The following is an 18342-nucleotide window of genomic DNA, read 5'->3' as shown; positions in this document are numbered from 1 at the left end:
TCGACACCACACCTCTGCTCAAGACGCCTCACCGCCTTGCTTTTGAGAACAATCTTTTTTCCTTTCTTGAAACTACACCCACTGAAGCTCCAACTGAGACTGCCCGAGTTGGAAAATAACTAAGACTCTCTAGCTTTACGGTTTCTGCCACTCATTAGGTGCCCAGATGAAGGTTCTCATCAGGGCAAGGTTCCCCGGTATTGTGACCAATACAGCTTTTACTCTCTCTAAGGAAAAGGCGTATCTACACAGACACTGTATTTGTAGAGCTTTTTCTATATTTTCAAGGATGGAACTTCTATAAAGCCCTGCTCGGCTAAAAAAGACAAGTTCCCTGCATCTAGAAATTCTGTAACAAAGATCAGCTTTGAATGGAAGGAAAGGTGTCCTGGGAGAACCCGTGCTGATTGCTAGGCTTCCCCCAAACACATTTCCTCAGTTTAGGCAGGATTATAATTTCTCTCTGGGTATATGATTGCATTTCCAGCTACAATGGGGCATTTGGACTCAGTTTTGTGCAATGGAATGCACGGAGCTGTGATTAAAATACACTTCCATGCTGAGTCACCTAAGCTCCTCTAGAATAAGGGTAAATGTTTTCACGTAACTCCGCTTTCAATCTATTGGTTTATACGGGGCATGGTTTAAACCCAGTAAGGGATTAAACGTAAGGTCAGGCCCCTCCCTTCTCTCTCTCTATTGATATGTATAGATATACATATAGATAGATAAAGATAAATGTTTGGTTTTTCTTGTGAGTACTGTAATTGGAGGGTACTATTCCTCTTCTAACGATGAATGACAAATATTTTAGTAAGTAAAGGATTCTTTTTTTTTTTAAAGCATATTGCAATTAGCTGACATCTAGCAGGGCTTCAATCTAAACCTTGAATGTCCCTTAAAGGCCATGTGTTGGGAAGTGGTGTAAGGTTTAGGTGGTAGGGTCTACTGGAAGAGAGGATGATGACAAACTGGTCCCTTCCGGTTTCTCTTTCACTTCTAAGCCGCTAAGACACAATGGTTTATTTACCACAGGTTCCAAAACATTACGCCAATTACCATGGATGGAGACCTGTGAAACTGTGAACCAAAGGGTCCCTCCCAGGCGTCTGTCACTGTGACAGACAGGTAACATGAGCAAAACACAGATGTTCCTAAAATACCTATATCCAGGGAAGCCTAGGCCCCTAACATGCTGCAGGAAGGTTTATCCGCCTACTGGGGCGTGGCCTCATAGACTATTTACCTGGATGCTGAAGCAAGTCCGGCCCCTTTTCTCCTCCCCACCTGGCTCCCATTTTTGCTGGTCCAGAGGGTTGTTAGGATCTCATCTCCATCCACCTTTCAAGCAGAGAATCCTGATTTATAAGTTTTCCCCCTAAATAAATAATGTCTATCTCTCAGTTCTGTGCCAATGTGAGATTTCTTTTAAGAGCCCAATATCTCTGCCTTCACTAACACATACTGCTGTAGTATCTGCACATGACACTCTGCATCCGTGGACACTGGAAGTCACCTCCAAATCACATTCAAAATCACATCCAATCCTAATCCAGTGGGAAGGCTGACCTTTGTCAGAAACTGCTACTTAGGGAGTGATGACAAGAAAAAGCCTTTCTGTGTTCAAACACACTTTTTTTTCCTCTTCTGTAATTTTGGCCTGTGGCTGGTTGAGTATGTGGATTCAGAAAGCTAAGCCACACAGGGACTCCACAACATTTACATGAAGCAATGCTGAGACAGCACTTTCAAAACCAGGAAGAGGGAGGGCTGAGGGACTGACGACGTACTTACAAATAATAAAGGCCAACACAGCTTGAACTGGAAGCTGAGGTTCATGAATTCGCTAGTGTTTATGTTAGAAAAGAGACCCCTGGACACTGGCCTCTGTGCACCAACCTTCCAGTGTTCTAAATGGACCATAAAATGGAACTTAGATCTTTTTGGAAAATGGTTCCACGGTGCTTGGCCAGAAGTGGTCATCTCATCACCAGAAAATGAAACATGACAATAGTTCCTTTAAATTAAAAAGATATTGTTGATGAAGTAGTCTCTAAAGTGTGGGAATAAAGCTTAAAGCATTGCTGTTGCTGATATTTCAGTAACAAGAGAACTGGTTGGCATCAACAAGATGAAAGAAAAAGCAGAAAAACTTTCAGGACATGGTCACTCATAAAATTAATTTGTAGGAGATTATTTCCCATGAAACCTCTAGAACTACAAACACCCTACTTGCACCAGTGAGCTGCCATGTAACACTTTACCTATTAGTTGATGAATAACCCCCCTTTCACAGAGATCCGTGTTCACAGTCTCATCTTCAAGATAAACCATGGCTCTGAGGAGCCGCAAGGTGTACCGCATCTGTGCAAACTTGTTTCCACGGCCGCCGGTCCCATGGAAACTGTTACCATGAAGAAAGAAGGAATCTGTGGAGAAATTAATAATTGAATTTATAGCTAAGAAACTTAAAGCATAAAGCATTTCAAGTAAATGTTTTTGCTTAAAAACAAAATAACACATCTGATATTTTAAATATCTATACATTTAAACAGATGTTAAAATTCAGTAATGTTTGCTTGTTTTTCTCTTATAGAAATATTATCCCTTCCCTTGGTCTTTCTAGTCTCTGAACCAAAATATGCCTTTTTAAATTTTACCCAAAGGGATCAGTGTTTGTGTCTATAACAGCATTCTTCCTTATCAATTTTTATGCTCGAGTATATTTTTAAGAATTTAATAAAATAACATTTACAAATTGAGGCTCTTCTCTCTGACAGACTATATTCTAGAGCCAGTGCTTCTGGCTAAAAAAAATCTAGATTTTAAATTTTATGAGGTTGTTTAAGGATTTGTGTCCAATTGAAGCCTAAATGTGTTTTCAGTAGCTGAAATAGTATCTTGTACTTCGTAGAGGCTCAATGAATGTTTGCTGAATGAATATATTAAACTTGTCCACATCTTATTTCCTTCCTAAGTATAATTTTTATAGACCTCAATATAAAAATTTAAATAAAATCATATATATAATTACTTCCAAGTGTTTATTAATTATATTTAAGATCTTTGTTACTATCTGACTTTGAAATCTCAATGTTTCTAAAGATTTGTTTTGAAGAGTCCAAGAATAAGAAAATAAAAATGTAGATTCCAAAAATAAGAATGTAGAAATAAAGAAATATAACGTTCTAAGTCTAGGAGAATGAGAGCAGACTCCCAGCAGCTTTCTCCAGATGAAGGCTCAGTCATTCACAGTGAGCTATTTTCTCGGATGCCTGGGAAGCCTCCATCAGCCTAGGTCATTTCATTTTACAACTGGCTGTTCGATTTACAAGGCCAGAGCTTCTCCCTGCAAATTGAGAGTAGTGTCCTGGCCATCCCTGATAAACGACAGATACTGACCTCTGGGTTAGGCACTGTCTCTGTTATGGGAAATGGACACCATTAAGGGGAGGCATAGGGGGGCTTCAGTATACACTGCCTGGAGGTACCAGGAGAAACAGTAGACAAGGTAAAAACATGGATTTGACTAATGAGCTCTGATAATGGAGGTTGTAAACTATGGCAGTCTGTATCTGAGTTTTACCTTGAGATGGTGTGAAGAACTTTCTGCTATCTTCTAAGTTTCCAACCTAAGAACCCAATTAATTCTAATTTATCAACCATCTAGTATTACTAGCAGTCCCTTTTCTGACTAATTGCTAAAGACATGTTTTCTTGCAATTAGTGACTTTACTGTAATCTACTCTGAAACATATTTCATGATAGCTGCTTGTTACCCATTGACATTAAAACTCACTCCCCTACTTAGGGTCTATGTTGACTGACCCACGGGGTCAGAACAAGATCATAAAAATTCCTTTGTTCAGAGCTAATGCTTGGTGCCCTAACTATAAAAAGTGGGCCCAGAAACCGGCCTTTTGCCACAGCCTAACAAGCACCATCTCTGGCTGTGGTCTCAGCTAGCTGATAAGCTTCTGTGCCCTGTGGTGTTTTTTTTTTTTTAATTTTTTTTTTTATTTTTAAGTTCGCTTCTGGTTTTCCTAGGATCTGGTTTCTGGAATAAAGTTTGCTTCTGGTTTATTAGACTTGGTGGTGTTCTCATCTTTGCGCAACACCCCTGGACCCAACAGTTTAATCTTTAATTATGTGTAAGTGTGTCTCTGTGGGGCATGGGCACATGAATGCAGGTGCCTGTAGAGGCCACTGAAACCCTGGGAGCTGGAGTTAAAGCACTTGTGAGCTCCCTGGCACAAGTGTCTGGAGCCAAACTCAGGTCTTCTACAAGAACAGTATGTGACATTAACTGCTAAGCCAGCTCTCTAGCCCTAAAATCTCCATGTATGTGAAGACATAAAAATACACTAAAAGAATGAATTTAATGCTTTTATTTTCTTCAATTTAACAATTGCTTGTCTATGTAAATACCACATGTTCATTTGAAATGCAGACTAGAATCTTGACAGGGCCCTGAACGACACTCACCCTCGTGGTCACACCATTCCAGAAACGCGAGGACTCGAGCATTGCCCTGGCATGACATATACTCTTCTATTAACAAAGGAGCCACTGAGGACAAGGTGGCGATCGCATGCAGCTGTAGCTCTTCATACTGCGCTGCAGACCACTCGATAATCTTGAGTCTCTCGGGCTTTTTCACATAGGTTAACAAGGCCAAAATAACTTTGCCATCGATTAATAGCTATAAGAAAAGTCAAAATGTATGTTGTTAGCAGCATAATTAAAAAAATCTGTACTTATTCTAGCAAAATTAAATACAAGGTTTCAAACTGATGATTTAGTGATGATTTCAAACCATTTCCTTCCTATCTGTGACAGTATTGCAAACACATGGAAATAAACAGATACCAATCGCCACCACCGACAGCACCTGGCAACAGTAAGAGCGGTGATCCCTTTCCTGGTGTAAGCTCCACAGAGGACAATAACAGAAACACTTTAATTTCTACATAGAATAAACTCACAGAGGTAGGAAACTGGAGGCAAATAAATGGGTGGCATTTCTTTCCTACTTCTTGGTTTCTCTTTTGTTACAGTGCTGGGAATCAGACCGCACCTTGTGCATACTCATCAAACAGCCTACTCTAAGCTGCGCTTTGAACCCTCAAAGGAGCTTTGTAACGTCAACAACAGGCCAAGATGAACTGCTTCTTAAGTATGGAAGAATTTACACACTATATCAAGGACTCAGTCAGGACACAAGCTATATTTAATCAGGCACCTTAAGATTTTATAACTTTATTGGACCTAGCATTTCAACAAAAATTAAAAAATGAATAATTATAAAAATGACCAATGGTTAACACAGCTGGCACTAACTGATGCATATTTCAGTTCACACGGGTACAAAGCACTGTCTTATATGACACTGTCTTTCTGCTGGCTTAGCATTACTCTGTAAAGAGGGCTTCCTAACAATTATGAGGTTTTTTAAACATCTCTACTCAATTCACTAGTGTGGTAATTCATGGTGTACATTCAAAAGGATCAAGATTTGGAGTTGAGTAAATATGAACAAGAATATTAGTTCTAGCATCACTGTGAAAATTCAGTGGACCAGGTTTGAAATACTCCATGAATTATAATAGTGTATATACTGATTCTTCCTACTATTGTTGGGTCAAAGACATGTAACCACAAAAATTAACTTACTGTTGTTCACAATGTATTTTAGAAATCTTATGACAACCTTTGTGCTGTTTGATTCCATTGCCTATAAAATAATCAATCAGTGAAAACTGTCTGACAAAATGTAGAATAAGATTTAATTATTGACTTTATACTTATAAGATTATTTAATTCTCCACTGTAAAAAAACATTTTATGAAAGGATTTTTCTGTTAAGCACTTCAGAAAAAAATATGTAGGCTATATACACTGTATATTTGATAGAAATTATAAAATTATAACTTAAATTAAGCTTTCTCTGGTTTTGCTATATATTATCTATTGACATTCTCAAGAAGAAGCCAAGTCCATTTAAATTGTCATAGTCTAACAATAACAACAATTATACTAACAATATCTCATAATAATCCCCAAGGCAGGTGTTCCCCTTGCTGGGGCTAAACTACCTTGGATTTAGAAAAACTAATTATTCCACTTGAAAGCATACTCCTGGAAGGTGACCACACTGAGATTGTACCCACGTAAGGCTTCCTCACCACTTACCCACTTTTATATCCTTAGTCCTTACCTTGATATAATGACAACTCACTTCCATGAAAAAAACATCCAAGAATTTCAGGTTAGAAGGAAATTTCATTTAATGCAGCAAACATTAAATGCAGTAAAATACTTTCAAACACTTTATGATTGGCAAAGGCCTCAAGCTCTTAAGAGCTTGTATGCAAGTGTTCTGGGCTTCAGAAAGGAGGACTAAGTTCCAGGTGGGGAAGGGGTCTTGGCCAAGGTCATACAGAAGGTGACAAGCAAGAAGTGGGACTTAATCCCAGGGTTTCTCAAATTACATCACATATGTGAAATAATGAACACAGCAAGACAAAGGAGTAAGTAAAAATGAAAGATGTAAGGCTTGTGTGGAGAAAACATGGGCTCATAAGGTCTGAGACTGGCCTAACAGAGGCTACCAATTATCTTCAACATCAGTCATCCCTCAGCGTGACAGTCATAGGCAAGCCGGAGGCCAGGTGTGGGAGCCCTGTCTGCGTGCAGTGGGAGGGCTTTCCTTGTCTGCACAACTGGAAAACAGATGGGATCGTCTGGGATGTTCCTAGTTAGGAGATCTTCATACACTGATGGATAGATCTCTTAGCTCCTCATATATATATATATATATATATATATATATATACACATATATACATATATAATATATTATATATAATATAATATAATATATATATTGTGTGTGTGTGTGTATGTGTTTCAAAGTTAGGTCACTTGTTTCTACTGTTTGCAAAGGACATTTAAATAGTTAAAATTCAAACTGATAACTACTTTCTATGATAAAGATATGAGTTGGTTAATGAAAGATTTGCGATCGCGACTTTAAAAACTGGGCTATAAAGTAAAATGCTTTCATTATTAACATTTCTGTTTGAGTAGTCTTTACCTGAACAGTAGTTAAATCTTTACATAAGATCACAATTATATTGAATAACAATTTCTTCAACTCAAAGTCTTCATAGGAATTAGAAAGCTTAAGACCTTTTACCAAAGGGTTTTGACTTTTAACTGTGAGAGAAAAAAAGAGAACAAAATGAAAGCTAAACTTATAAATAAAGACTCATCAAGAGCTTACAAAATGCTTGAGATTGTGCGATTATTACCTTCATTAAACGTTGCAAACAGTATCAAATCCCTGGTAAAGCCGCATTCCTGTTACAGACGGACACAACAAGCAGAAAGGAGAGTGGTTAGAGCAGGAACTGAGCTGCAGGGGCCCACATCTGCCTGCTATACTCAACGACTGCTACGTAATTTCCCTACGGTAATTCATTCGAATCTGTAACACTAATACTAATGAATAAATGCAGCATTGCATGGTGAGGCAACTCTAATTTACTGAACTAACTTGCTTCTGAAGTGTCTAAGAAGCTTTTACACCAGTCTGTGACTATCTGACGTGGCATTTGAAGGCCAGACACCAGCACAATTACTTCTGCGATTCACTGTCTGCACCTTTAAATGATACCACAGGGAGGAAAGTCCAGTTCGTTTTGAGAACTATTCCTTCTTTATCCCAAAGGACAGTCAGGAGACTGCACAAACAGCGTGACTTACCACAAAAAGTCCTGAGGAATTATCAGAGCTGCAAATACCTCAGCACAAGGAACTCACTCCTGACAGAGTCACGCAATTGGACTTCGTGTAGTAAGGAAAGTACACAGGGGATTAAAACTGCACTTATGGATAATTTTCCTACTTCTTCAGGGTTCACTCTGAAACTGTAAGAATGTTATTGCCCAGATTTATGCTCATGGAATTAATTACAGGAACATTCACAGTGACTGAACTGAGAACTTGCTGACTGGCCATAGTCAGACAGTAAAACATTAGGGTCTACATACACATGGCAGATGTAACTAGGTGCTCTGTTGGACTATGTATACATTTTTGTAGTATAAATTCCATGACATTTTTATGTGAACCTCTTGATATACATTGACTTCATAGCGAGTCCTTTGAAACCCAACATAGAAAGTAATATGGCGGATGTGTGTATGTTGCTGCAAAATCTCTCTCTGTGATCCCAGTCAATGATTTGTTCACTATAATGTACAGGGCGGGGCTGAAGAGTTAAGAGTGTGTGCTCCTCTTACAGATCACCTGACTGAAGCTTCCAGAACCCTCTTCAGGTGGATCACAACTATCCGGGATTCCTACTCCAGGTGTTTCAAAACACTTCCACCTCTATGAGCAACTACACTCACAGAGACAAGCCCACACTTAGACAGACACACAAACATGCAATTAAAAATATTAAAATAAGTCTTTTAAATATAGAGCAGATTAGCTTTTGATATAGCTGGGTAGTTATGATAAAACAAATCTTTGAGCAAAAAGATAAAAAGTAGCAATCTTGGGTCTATTCTCTTGCAACCTGAGTGGAACTCTGAAACACAGTTTGCTCCAATACTGAGGGGACCTACAGGTGAGTGAACAGCCACTCTAGGAGTTCCACAGTGAGACAAAACCCCGGACCCTCCCCCAACTATCTTGGCTTTTCTAGACAGTCAGTGGGGAGATTCCTGTGGGTAGGTACCCCCAAAATCCAACCCCATCCAGTGGCCCCTCCAAGCTACTAACCCCACCCCATCTAAGAGCTGAGAGCTTGCTACAATACTTAGGGGACCAAGAGAGTGAACCAGGAGAGAAGACCAAGAGAACAGGCCTATAGAGACCTCAGAGGCCTTCTGAGACAGATATGGACAGTACAGAGCAGACCAAGAAAAATCCCGAAACTCTCAGACAGCCACTGTAAGGATTGGAACAAGACCCAAGAATTGGACCAAGATGCAATTTGAAAAAAGAGGTGGGTAGGTGCCAATGCAAGATTTCCTCCAACAACCTAAAAACCAACATGGTAACACCAGAAAGAACCCAGCAGTCACACAAAAGGAAGACTTGATCATCCTAACCCAGAAGAAGAAGAAGAAAACAACTTTAAACATAACTTTATGAAAATGATGAGGACCTTTAAAGAGGAAATGAAAAACTCTCTTAAAGAAATGGAGGAAAAGATGAACAAAAAATTGGAAGAAATTAATAAATTCCTCAAAAAAAACCCCCAAGAAAATCAATAAAAAACAAACAGGTGAAGCAAACAGTTCAAGACTTGAAGACTGAAATAGAGGAAATAAAGAAAACACAAACCGAGGGGATTCTGGATATGGAAATCTGTGTAAACAAACAGGAACTACAGAGACAACTATAACCAACAGAATACAAGAGATAGAAGAAAGAATCTCAGGTGCTGAAGATACTATACAGGAAATAGACTCATCGATCAAAGAAATAATTAAATCTAATAAAATCTTCAAATCTGGGACATCATAAAAAGACCAAACCTAAGAATAATAGGGGTAGAAGAACTCCAGCTCGAAGGCACAAAAAATATATTCAACAAAATCATAGAAGAAAATTTTCCCAACCTAAAGAAGGGTATCCCTATGAAGGTACAAGAAGCTTACAAAGCACCATATAGACTGATCAAAAAAAATTCCCTCACCATATAATAATCAAAACACAAAACATACAGAATAAAGAAAGAATATTAAGAGCTGCAAAGGAGAAAGGTCAAGTAACATACAAAGGTAAACCTATCAGAATTACACCCAACTTCTCAATGGAAACCATGAATGCCAGAAGGTCCTGGACAGACATGCAGACACTATCAGTCCATGGATGCAAGCTCAGACTACTATACCCAGCAAAGCTTTCAATTACCATCGATGGAAAGATCAAGATATTCCAAGATAAAAAGAGATTTAAACAATACGTATCCACAAACCAGCCCTACAGAAAGTACTAGAAGGAAAACCCCAACCAAAGGAAGCTAACTGTACCCACAAAAATACAGGCGATTGATAATCCCCCACCAGCATAACTCAAAGAAGGGAAACACATACACACTACAACAGAAAAATAACCAGAATTAACAACCACTGGTCATTAATATCGTTTAATATCATTGCACTCAATTCACCTATAAAAAGACACAGGCTAAGAAAATGGATACAAGAACAGGATTCAGTCTTCTTCTGTATACAAGAAACACACCTCAACCTAAAAGACAGACACTACCTCAGAGTAAAGGGTTGGGAAAAGGTTTTCCAATCAAATGGACCTAAGAATCAAGTGGTTATAGCTATCCTAATAGCTAACAAAATAGACTTCAAATCAAAATCAATCAGAAGAGATGGAGAAGGACACTTTATACTCATAACAGGAACAATCCATCAAGATGTAGTCTCAGTCCTGAACATCTGTGCCCCAATACAAGAGCACGGACATATATAAAAGAAACATTATTAAAACTTAAATCACACATCAAACTCCACACACTAATAGTAGGAGATTTCAACACTCCTCCTTTGACAATGAACAGGTCAAACAGACAGAAACTTAACAGAGAAGTAAGAGAACTAATAGATGTCATGAATCAAATGGACCTAACAGACATCTATAGAACATTCCACCCAAACAGGAAAGAATATACCTTCTTCTCAGCACCTCATGGAAACCTCTCTAAAATTGATCACATACTTGGTAACAAAGCAAACCTCCACAGATACAAAAAAAAATTGGAGTAACCACCTGTGTCTTATCAGATCACTATGGAGTAAAGTCAGAATTTAACAACAATACTACCCTCAGTGAACTTCTGAACCACCCCTGGATCAAAGAAGAAATAAAGAAATTAAAGACTTCCTTGAATTCAACGAAAATGAAGGCACAATGTATCCAATCCTATGGGACACTATGAAAGCAGTGCTAAGAGGAAATTCACAGCACTAAGTGCCCATATAAAGAAAAAGGAGAAAGCTCACATTAGTGACTTAACAGCACACCTGAAAGCTCTAGAACAAAAAGCAGATTCACCCAGGAGCAATAGAAGATGGGAAATAATCAAATTAAGGGCTGAAATTAACAAAATAGAAACAAAGAAAACAATACAAAGAATCAATGAAACAAAGAGCTGGATCTTTGAGAAAATCCACAAGATAGACAAACCCTTATCCAATCTAATCAAAAGGCAGAGAGAAAACATCCAAATTAACAAAATCAGAAAAAAAAGGAGGACATAGCAACAGACACTGAGGAAATTCAGAGAATCATTAGATCATACTTCAAAACCCTTACTGCACAAAATCAAAAAATGAAAAAGAAATGGACAATTTTTTAGATAAGTACCATATACCCAAATTAAATCAAGACCAGGTGAAGAATTTAAATAGACATATAAACTGCAAGGATATAGAAGCTGTCTTCAAAAACCTCCCAACCAAAAAAGCCCAGGGCCAGATGGTTTCAGTGCAGAATTCTACCAGAACTTCCAAGAAAAGCTAATACCTATACTCCTCAAAGTGTTCCACATAATAGAAACAGAAGGAACATTGCCAAACTCTTTTTATGAGGCTACAGCTACCCTGATACAAAAACTACACAAAGACTCAACCAAGAAAGAGAATTACAGACCACTCTCACTCATGAACATGATGTAAAAATACTCAAAAAAAAATACCAGCAAACTGAATCCAAGAACACATCAAAAAAATCATCTACCATGATCAAGTCGGCTTCATCCCAGAGATGCAGGGCAGGTTCAACATACAAAAATCTATTAATGTAATCCATCATATAATAAACTGGAAGAAAAAACATATGATTATTTCATTAGATGCTGAACAAGCATTTGAAAAAAAATCCAACACTCCTTTATGATAAAGGTCTTGAAGAGATCAGAGATACAAGGAACATATCTCAACATAATAAAAGCAATATACAGCAAACCAACAACCAACATCAAATTAAATGGAGAGAAACTCAAACCGTTTCCACTAAAATCAGAAACAAGGCAAGGCTGTCCACTCTCCCCATATCTCTTCAACATAGTTCTTGAAGTTTTAGTTATAGCAATAAGACAACAAAAGGAGATCAAGGGGATTCAAATTGGAAAGGAAGAAGTCAAACTTTCGCTATTTACAGATGATATGACAGTATATATAAGTGACCCCAAAAACTCTACCAGGGAACTCCTACAGCTGATAGATACCTTCAGTGAAGGATACAAGATCAACTCAAAAAAAAAAATCAATAGCCCTTCTATACACAAAATGATAAAGAAGCTGAGAGGAAAATCCGAGAAACATCAACTTTCACAATAGACAGAAATAACATAAAATATCTTGGGGTAACACTAACCAAAGAAGTGAAAGACCTATTTGACAAGAACTTTAAGTCTTTGAAGAAAGAAACTGAAGAAGATACCAGAAAATGGAAAGATCTCCCATGTTCTTGGATAGTAAACACAGTAAAAATGACAATCCTACCAAAGCAATCTATAGATTCAATGCAATCACCATCAAAATTCCAACACAATTCTTTACAGACCTTGAAAGAATAACTAACTTCGTATGGGAAAACAAAACAAAACAAAAACCCAGGATAGCCAAAACAATCCTGCACAATAAAGGAACTTCTGGAGACATTACCATCCCTGACATCAAACTCTATTACAAAGCTACAGTAATGAAAATAGCTTGGTATTGGCATAAAAACAGAGAGGTTGACCGATGGAATAGAATTGAAGACCTGGACATTAATCTACACACCTATGAACATCTGATTTTTGACAAAGAAGCTAAAAATATACAATAGAAAAAAGAAAGTATCTTCAACAAATGGTGCTGGCATAACTGGATGTCAACATGCAGAAGAATAAAAATAGATACATATCTATCGACACACACAAAACTCAAGTCCAAATAAATTAAAGACCTCAATATAAGTCTGACTACACTGAACCTGATAGAAGACAAAGTGGGAATTAGTCTTCAATGCATGGGTACAGGAGACCACTTCCTAAATATAACCCCAGTAGCACAGACACTGACAGCAACAATAAATAATTGGGACCTCCTGAAACTGAGACGCTTCTGTAAAGCAAAGGACACAGTCAATAAGACAAAAAGGCAGCCTACAGAATGGGAAAATATCTTCACCAACCCCACAGCAAACAAAGAACTGATCTCCAAAATATATTAAGAACTCAAGAAATTAGACATTAAAATTCTAAATAACACAATTAAAAAAATAGGGTACAGAACTAAATAGAGAATTCTCAACAGACGACTCTCAAATGGCCAAAAGATACTTGAGGAAATGCTCAACATCCTTAGCCATCAGGGAAATACACATCAAAACAACTCTGAGATACCTAATCTTACACCTGTCAGAATGGTTAAGATCGAAAACACCAATGATAGCCTATGCTGGAAAGGATGTGGAGTAAGAGCAACACTGATCCCTTGCTGGTGGGAGTGCGAACTTGTACAACCCCTTTGGAAATCAGTATGGTGGTTTCTCAGAAAATTGGGAATCAACCTACCCCAGGATTAAGCAATGCCACTATTGAGCATATACCCAAAAGATGCTCAATCATACTACAAAAGCATTTGTTCAATTATGTTCACAGCAGCACTATTTTTAATAGTCAGAACCTGGTAATAACCTAGATGCCCCTCAACTGAAGACTGGATAAAGAAAATGTGGCACATTTACACACTAGAGTACTTCTCAGCAGTAAAAAACAATGACATCTTGAAGTTTGCATGCAAATGGATGGAATTAGAAAACACTATCCTAAGTGAGGTAACCCAGACCCAAAAAATGAATATGGTATGTACTCACTCATAAGTAGATACTAGCTAAAAACAAAGGACACTGAACCTATAGTTCATGATCCTAGAGAAGCTAAGTAATACGATGACCCCTAAGAAAAACCTATATAGATACACCTGGAAAATGGAAACAAACAAGGTCACCTGACAAAATTGGGAGCATGGGGGTGGCGGGGAGAAGGGAGGGTAGAAGGGGAACAGGAGAGGAGAAGGGAAGGGTTTAGGAGAACTTGAGGGAATGGGATAGTTGAGATGGAGGAAGGACAGAGATGAGAGCAAGAAAAGAGATATCTTGATTGAGCGAGCCATTATAGGGTTAGCAGAAACCTGGCTCTAGTGAAATTTCCAGGAAACTACAAGGATGACCCCAGCTAGGACCCTAAGCACTAGAGTAAGGGGGCCCAATCTTGACTCGCCCTGTAGTCAGACTGATGAATATCTTAAATATCACCATACAGTGACTGATGAAAACAGAGGCAGAGACCCACATTGGAGCACTGGACTGAGCTCCCAAAATCCAGTTGAATAGTGGGAGGAATGAGAATATAAGTAAAGAGGTCAAGACCATGAAGGGTTCACCCACTGAAACAGTCTACCTGAGCTAATGGAAGTTCACCAATTCCAGCCGGACTGGGAAGGAATAAGCGTCCCTCTGAATGTGGTTGACAGCTGCATGGCTGGGGCAGACTGAGGGGCCACTGGCAGTGGCACCAGGATTTATCTCTATTGCATGTACTGACTTTTTGGGATCCTATTCTCTTTGTATGTACACCTTGCTCAGTCTAGATACAGTATGGAGGGCCTTAGACCTTCCACAAAGCAATGTGCCTTACCCTCTCTGAGGATTGGATGGGGGTGGGGTGGTACGGTGTGTGGAGGGAATGGGAGGAGGAGAAGGAATGGGAACTTGGATTGGTGTATTTTAAAAATCTAATAAATTAAAAAGACATAAAAATAAATAAAAACAAAAAAGTAGCAATCTTTTGGCCGAGAGAGAGTAGACACCGGGAGAAAGTTGGAACTTTGACAAAGACTGAAGAATAATTCACTGTGTAAATTCCATATCAAGTCCTTTTAAAACTAATTTTTAGCCTGGCAGCAATTCCCATTCTAGACCTTGTGGGACCCTAAACTCAAAGATAAGCCTGTAGTTCACATGGGCCAATGAATCAGAGAACTGAGGCAACCACAGCCACTAGAACGAAAGGCAGTCTCCTAAAGGAGAAAGCCAGGAGGGGAACTCAAATACACATACAAACGCTGCACCTGTCTCTGATTACTGCCTGAGCTGTCCAAATACCGAGAATTCTACACACCATAGCTATGGCTAGAGGAACCACACTGGGGATTGATGGATCTCAGTTGGATACATCACAGTTGGAACACATAGATGGATGAATGCACACAAGTCCAATGTCCACAATGACCACAGTGACAAGTGCTCTCCAGAGGCCTAGGTTAGAATCCACAATAAAGACACTCATAATCATTGGGAACACAGGAATGCTGCAGAAAAGCAGAGAGAGTACAAAGGAATCAAAAAGGTCTAGGGCTATAGATTATGAAAGAACCCTTGTCTACTATAAAGAAAGCCCTAGATTTGATCTCCAGAACTGAAGTAAAAACACAAGAAAGCATGACCAGGGCAATGGCTGTGACAGCAAAAGTCAGCTAATTTAAATATATGGACCAATGCAATCATCCAATCTGAGGATGAAAGAGAAAAATTGTTGAAAACAGTGACCAGAAGTCTATACCCATATGAGACAATGTAAAAATAATCAAATGTACAAGTAATTGGAATGCTGGAACAAGAGGGGAGAGAGAATGAACTAAACTAATGATGAAAATAATGGCCCAAATTTGATCAAATTTGGTGAAAAATTACATATGTAGGGAACTCTATATAAAGAATAAACACAAAAGGGACCATGCCTTGGCCCACTGTAGTAGAACTGCCTAATACCAAAAATAAAGGGGAAAGATCTTGAGAACAGAATTTAAAAGACACTTTTCATATCAGGAAGGAGGAATTTAAATGACAAGTACTTACAGGAACAGCCGAGAGCAGAAGACAGAGGAACATTAGTTCAAGTGCTAATTGGGATTCTTTTTCAACCGAGGAGTTCATATTCAATGAACAAAAATTTCAAGAATTAAGGTGGACTTTAGATATTTTTAGATAAAAGAAACCCTAAAGACTTTGCTGAGAGCACACAGCACATTAGTGCCACATGAAATAATCAACGAAGTCCTTTTATTGAAAAAGAAATGAAGCTAGATGGACTACCAGAAAGAAAGAATGTGTAAGTGGATGCCAGACTTGCGCGGGGACGCACCAGAATGGCAGTGTGGAAGAGCGGTGGTGCTGCCCTGACACTAAAACACGACTGTGCACCGCAATAAAACACATCAGCCCTAAAACACAGCTTACACTACCCTTACCACTTTCCCCATTAAAGAGAATGCAATCCGATGCATACTTACAATCATTGGTGCTCCAGGGTTCTGAGCTATAATTGTAGTGATAACTAATATATCATTTCTAAGCTGACGGTCGTAATGACTATGGCCTCTCATAAACAGATTTTTAAATACTTCCTTCAAAGCCCTGGAAAATAAAAATATTAAAAATGATATTGTTATAGGCAGAATGTTTGTGCTTTTTTCAAAATTCATTTGTTGAAATCCTGCCTTGCATGAAGTTTTGGGAAGGTGGGTTTAAGAGAAGCATTTAGACCAACAAGGCAGAGTCATAAAGGAGTCACTGTGCTCAGACAGGACCGCAGGGGGCTCTCCTGCGGCTTCACTCCCTGGGAGATGAGCTGTCAGCACCCTCTGATCTGGAAGAGTGCCTTTACCAAAACTGCCAGGCTGGAGCCCTCAGTCCCTAGCCTCTAACACCGTTTATAAAGTACAGCTCTCTGACACTTCTTTAAGGGAAGCTCAACTGAGGCACATTCTATGGGAATACTTATGTCTTTACCAACAAAATCTTACTCTTAATTTTAGACCTTTGACCAAAGTGGTCCTCATTTTTTTTAACCCTTTCCAACCTGCCTCTGATTCATGACAGTATACCAGATAAGAACCCACTAATCTAACCACCCACAATGTACATGGGACTGTGTTACAAGATTTAACCATGTCATGCCAAAGCCACTCGAAGCTGTTCTGTTCTTCGGCTAAAGACCTCTGTCAGCTGGCTTCCCAGGGCTCTGATGGCCCGGCTCTTGTTCTTCCTGCAGCCTCGGCTCCTATCAGCCTGCCTATCTCTTCTGTTCTTGTACTAAACTTCTTGCAGGTTTCATTTTTTTAATTTTTTCTGAATCTGATTTTTACTTCTCTTTTCCTGTGTGAGATGCTCTCTGCAGGAGACTGTACCTGTCTCCTACCTGCTGAGATACTGCTGGGGTTAATGAGAACGAGGAATATAAAACACTCCCTCAACTCCAGGGCAGGTGCCTTCTGTAGTGGACAGTCACTGGTTTGTCTCTTGCGGCCCATGTGCAGCTTCTTTTGCAAGAACACAGCCCTTATTTTTCTTTCTTTTTTTTTTAAAGATTTATTTATTTATTTATTTATTTATTTATTTATTTATTTATTTATTTATTTATTTATACAGTATCCTGCCCATAGGCACCAGATTTCATTATAGGTGGTTGTGAGCCACCATGTGGTTGCTGGGAATTGAACTCAGGACCTCTGGAAGAGCAGTCAGTGCTCTTAACCGCTGAGCCATCTCTCCAGCCCCACAACCCTTATTTTTCATTTAGGCATTTGCTCTCCCCAGCTTGTGGCTCTACAGCAGCGGTTCTCAACTTCCTAACTTCCTTTAATACAGTTCCTCACGGTGTGGTAACCCCCAACCATAAGATTATCTTAATTGCTAATTCGTAACTGCAATTTTGCTACTGTTATGAATCACAAGGTAAATACATGATATGCGTTGCTGGTGGAAGGGTTGCCTCGCCCCAAAGGGCTGTGAGCAGGACTGAGAGCCGCTCTTCTACCAGGGTGAAGGCAAAAGAGTGAGGACAGCAGCAACAGACAGGGAAGCTCTAGGTCCTCACATTTCAGAACTCTCAGTAACTAGGCTCATGAAATCAGCTTATTCTTTGTTTTCTAATTGCATCCTCATCAGTTGGTGTTCTAGTTTCTTCTCTGTTGCTGTGGTAAATCACCAACCAAGAGCAACTTACAGGAGGAAAGGAGCTATTTGTCTTTTGCATCCAAGTCATAGCTCATCACTGAGGGGAAGGCAACGCAAGAGCTCGAGCAGGAACCGATGGCAAAATCCATGGAGGAACAGTGCTAGCTGGCTCCCCCACAGACTCAGGCTTAACTGGCTGTATTGTATGCTCTAGACACACAGTCCAGGGAATGGTGCTGCCCACAGTGGGCTGGGCCATCTCAGATCAGTTCCAATCCCTCAATGGTGATTTCCTCCTCA

At 39.2% G+C, this 18342-nt stretch overlaps 1 protein-coding gene across 4 annotated transcripts in view; it reads right to left on the bottom strand.

The window, feature by feature from the left end:
• Cfap69 (cilia and flagella associated protein 69) overlaps nucleotides 1–18342 on the bottom strand; it is a 72616-nt gene that overhangs the window by 22781 nt on the left and 31493 nt on the right. For all 4 annotated transcript variants that reach the window (XM_048433631.3, XM_048433632.3, XM_085684215.2 and 1 more), the window contains 5 exons: nucleotides 16377–16500; nucleotides 7314–7362; nucleotides 7097–7218; nucleotides 4486–4702; nucleotides 2265–2429 (listed from right to left, as the gene is read on the bottom strand). In XM_048433631.3, the coding sequence (XP_048289588.3) occupies nucleotides 2265–2429; nucleotides 4486–4702; nucleotides 7097–7218; nucleotides 7314–7362; nucleotides 16377–16500 (677 nt within the window). The remainder of the gene's footprint in view (nucleotides 1–2264; nucleotides 2430–4485; nucleotides 4703–7096; nucleotides 7219–7313; nucleotides 7363–16376; nucleotides 16501–18342) is intronic.

This window comes from Myodes glareolus, chromosome 27, assembly GCF_982192425.1.
Source record: "Myodes glareolus chromosome 27, mMyoGla1.1, whole genome shotgun sequence".
NCBI classification, from domain to species: Eukaryota; Metazoa; Chordata; class Mammalia; order Rodentia; family Cricetidae; genus Myodes; species Myodes glareolus.
The sequence above is the reverse complement of the archived record's forward strand: the minus strand, read 5'-3'. Positions and strand labels throughout refer to the sequence as shown.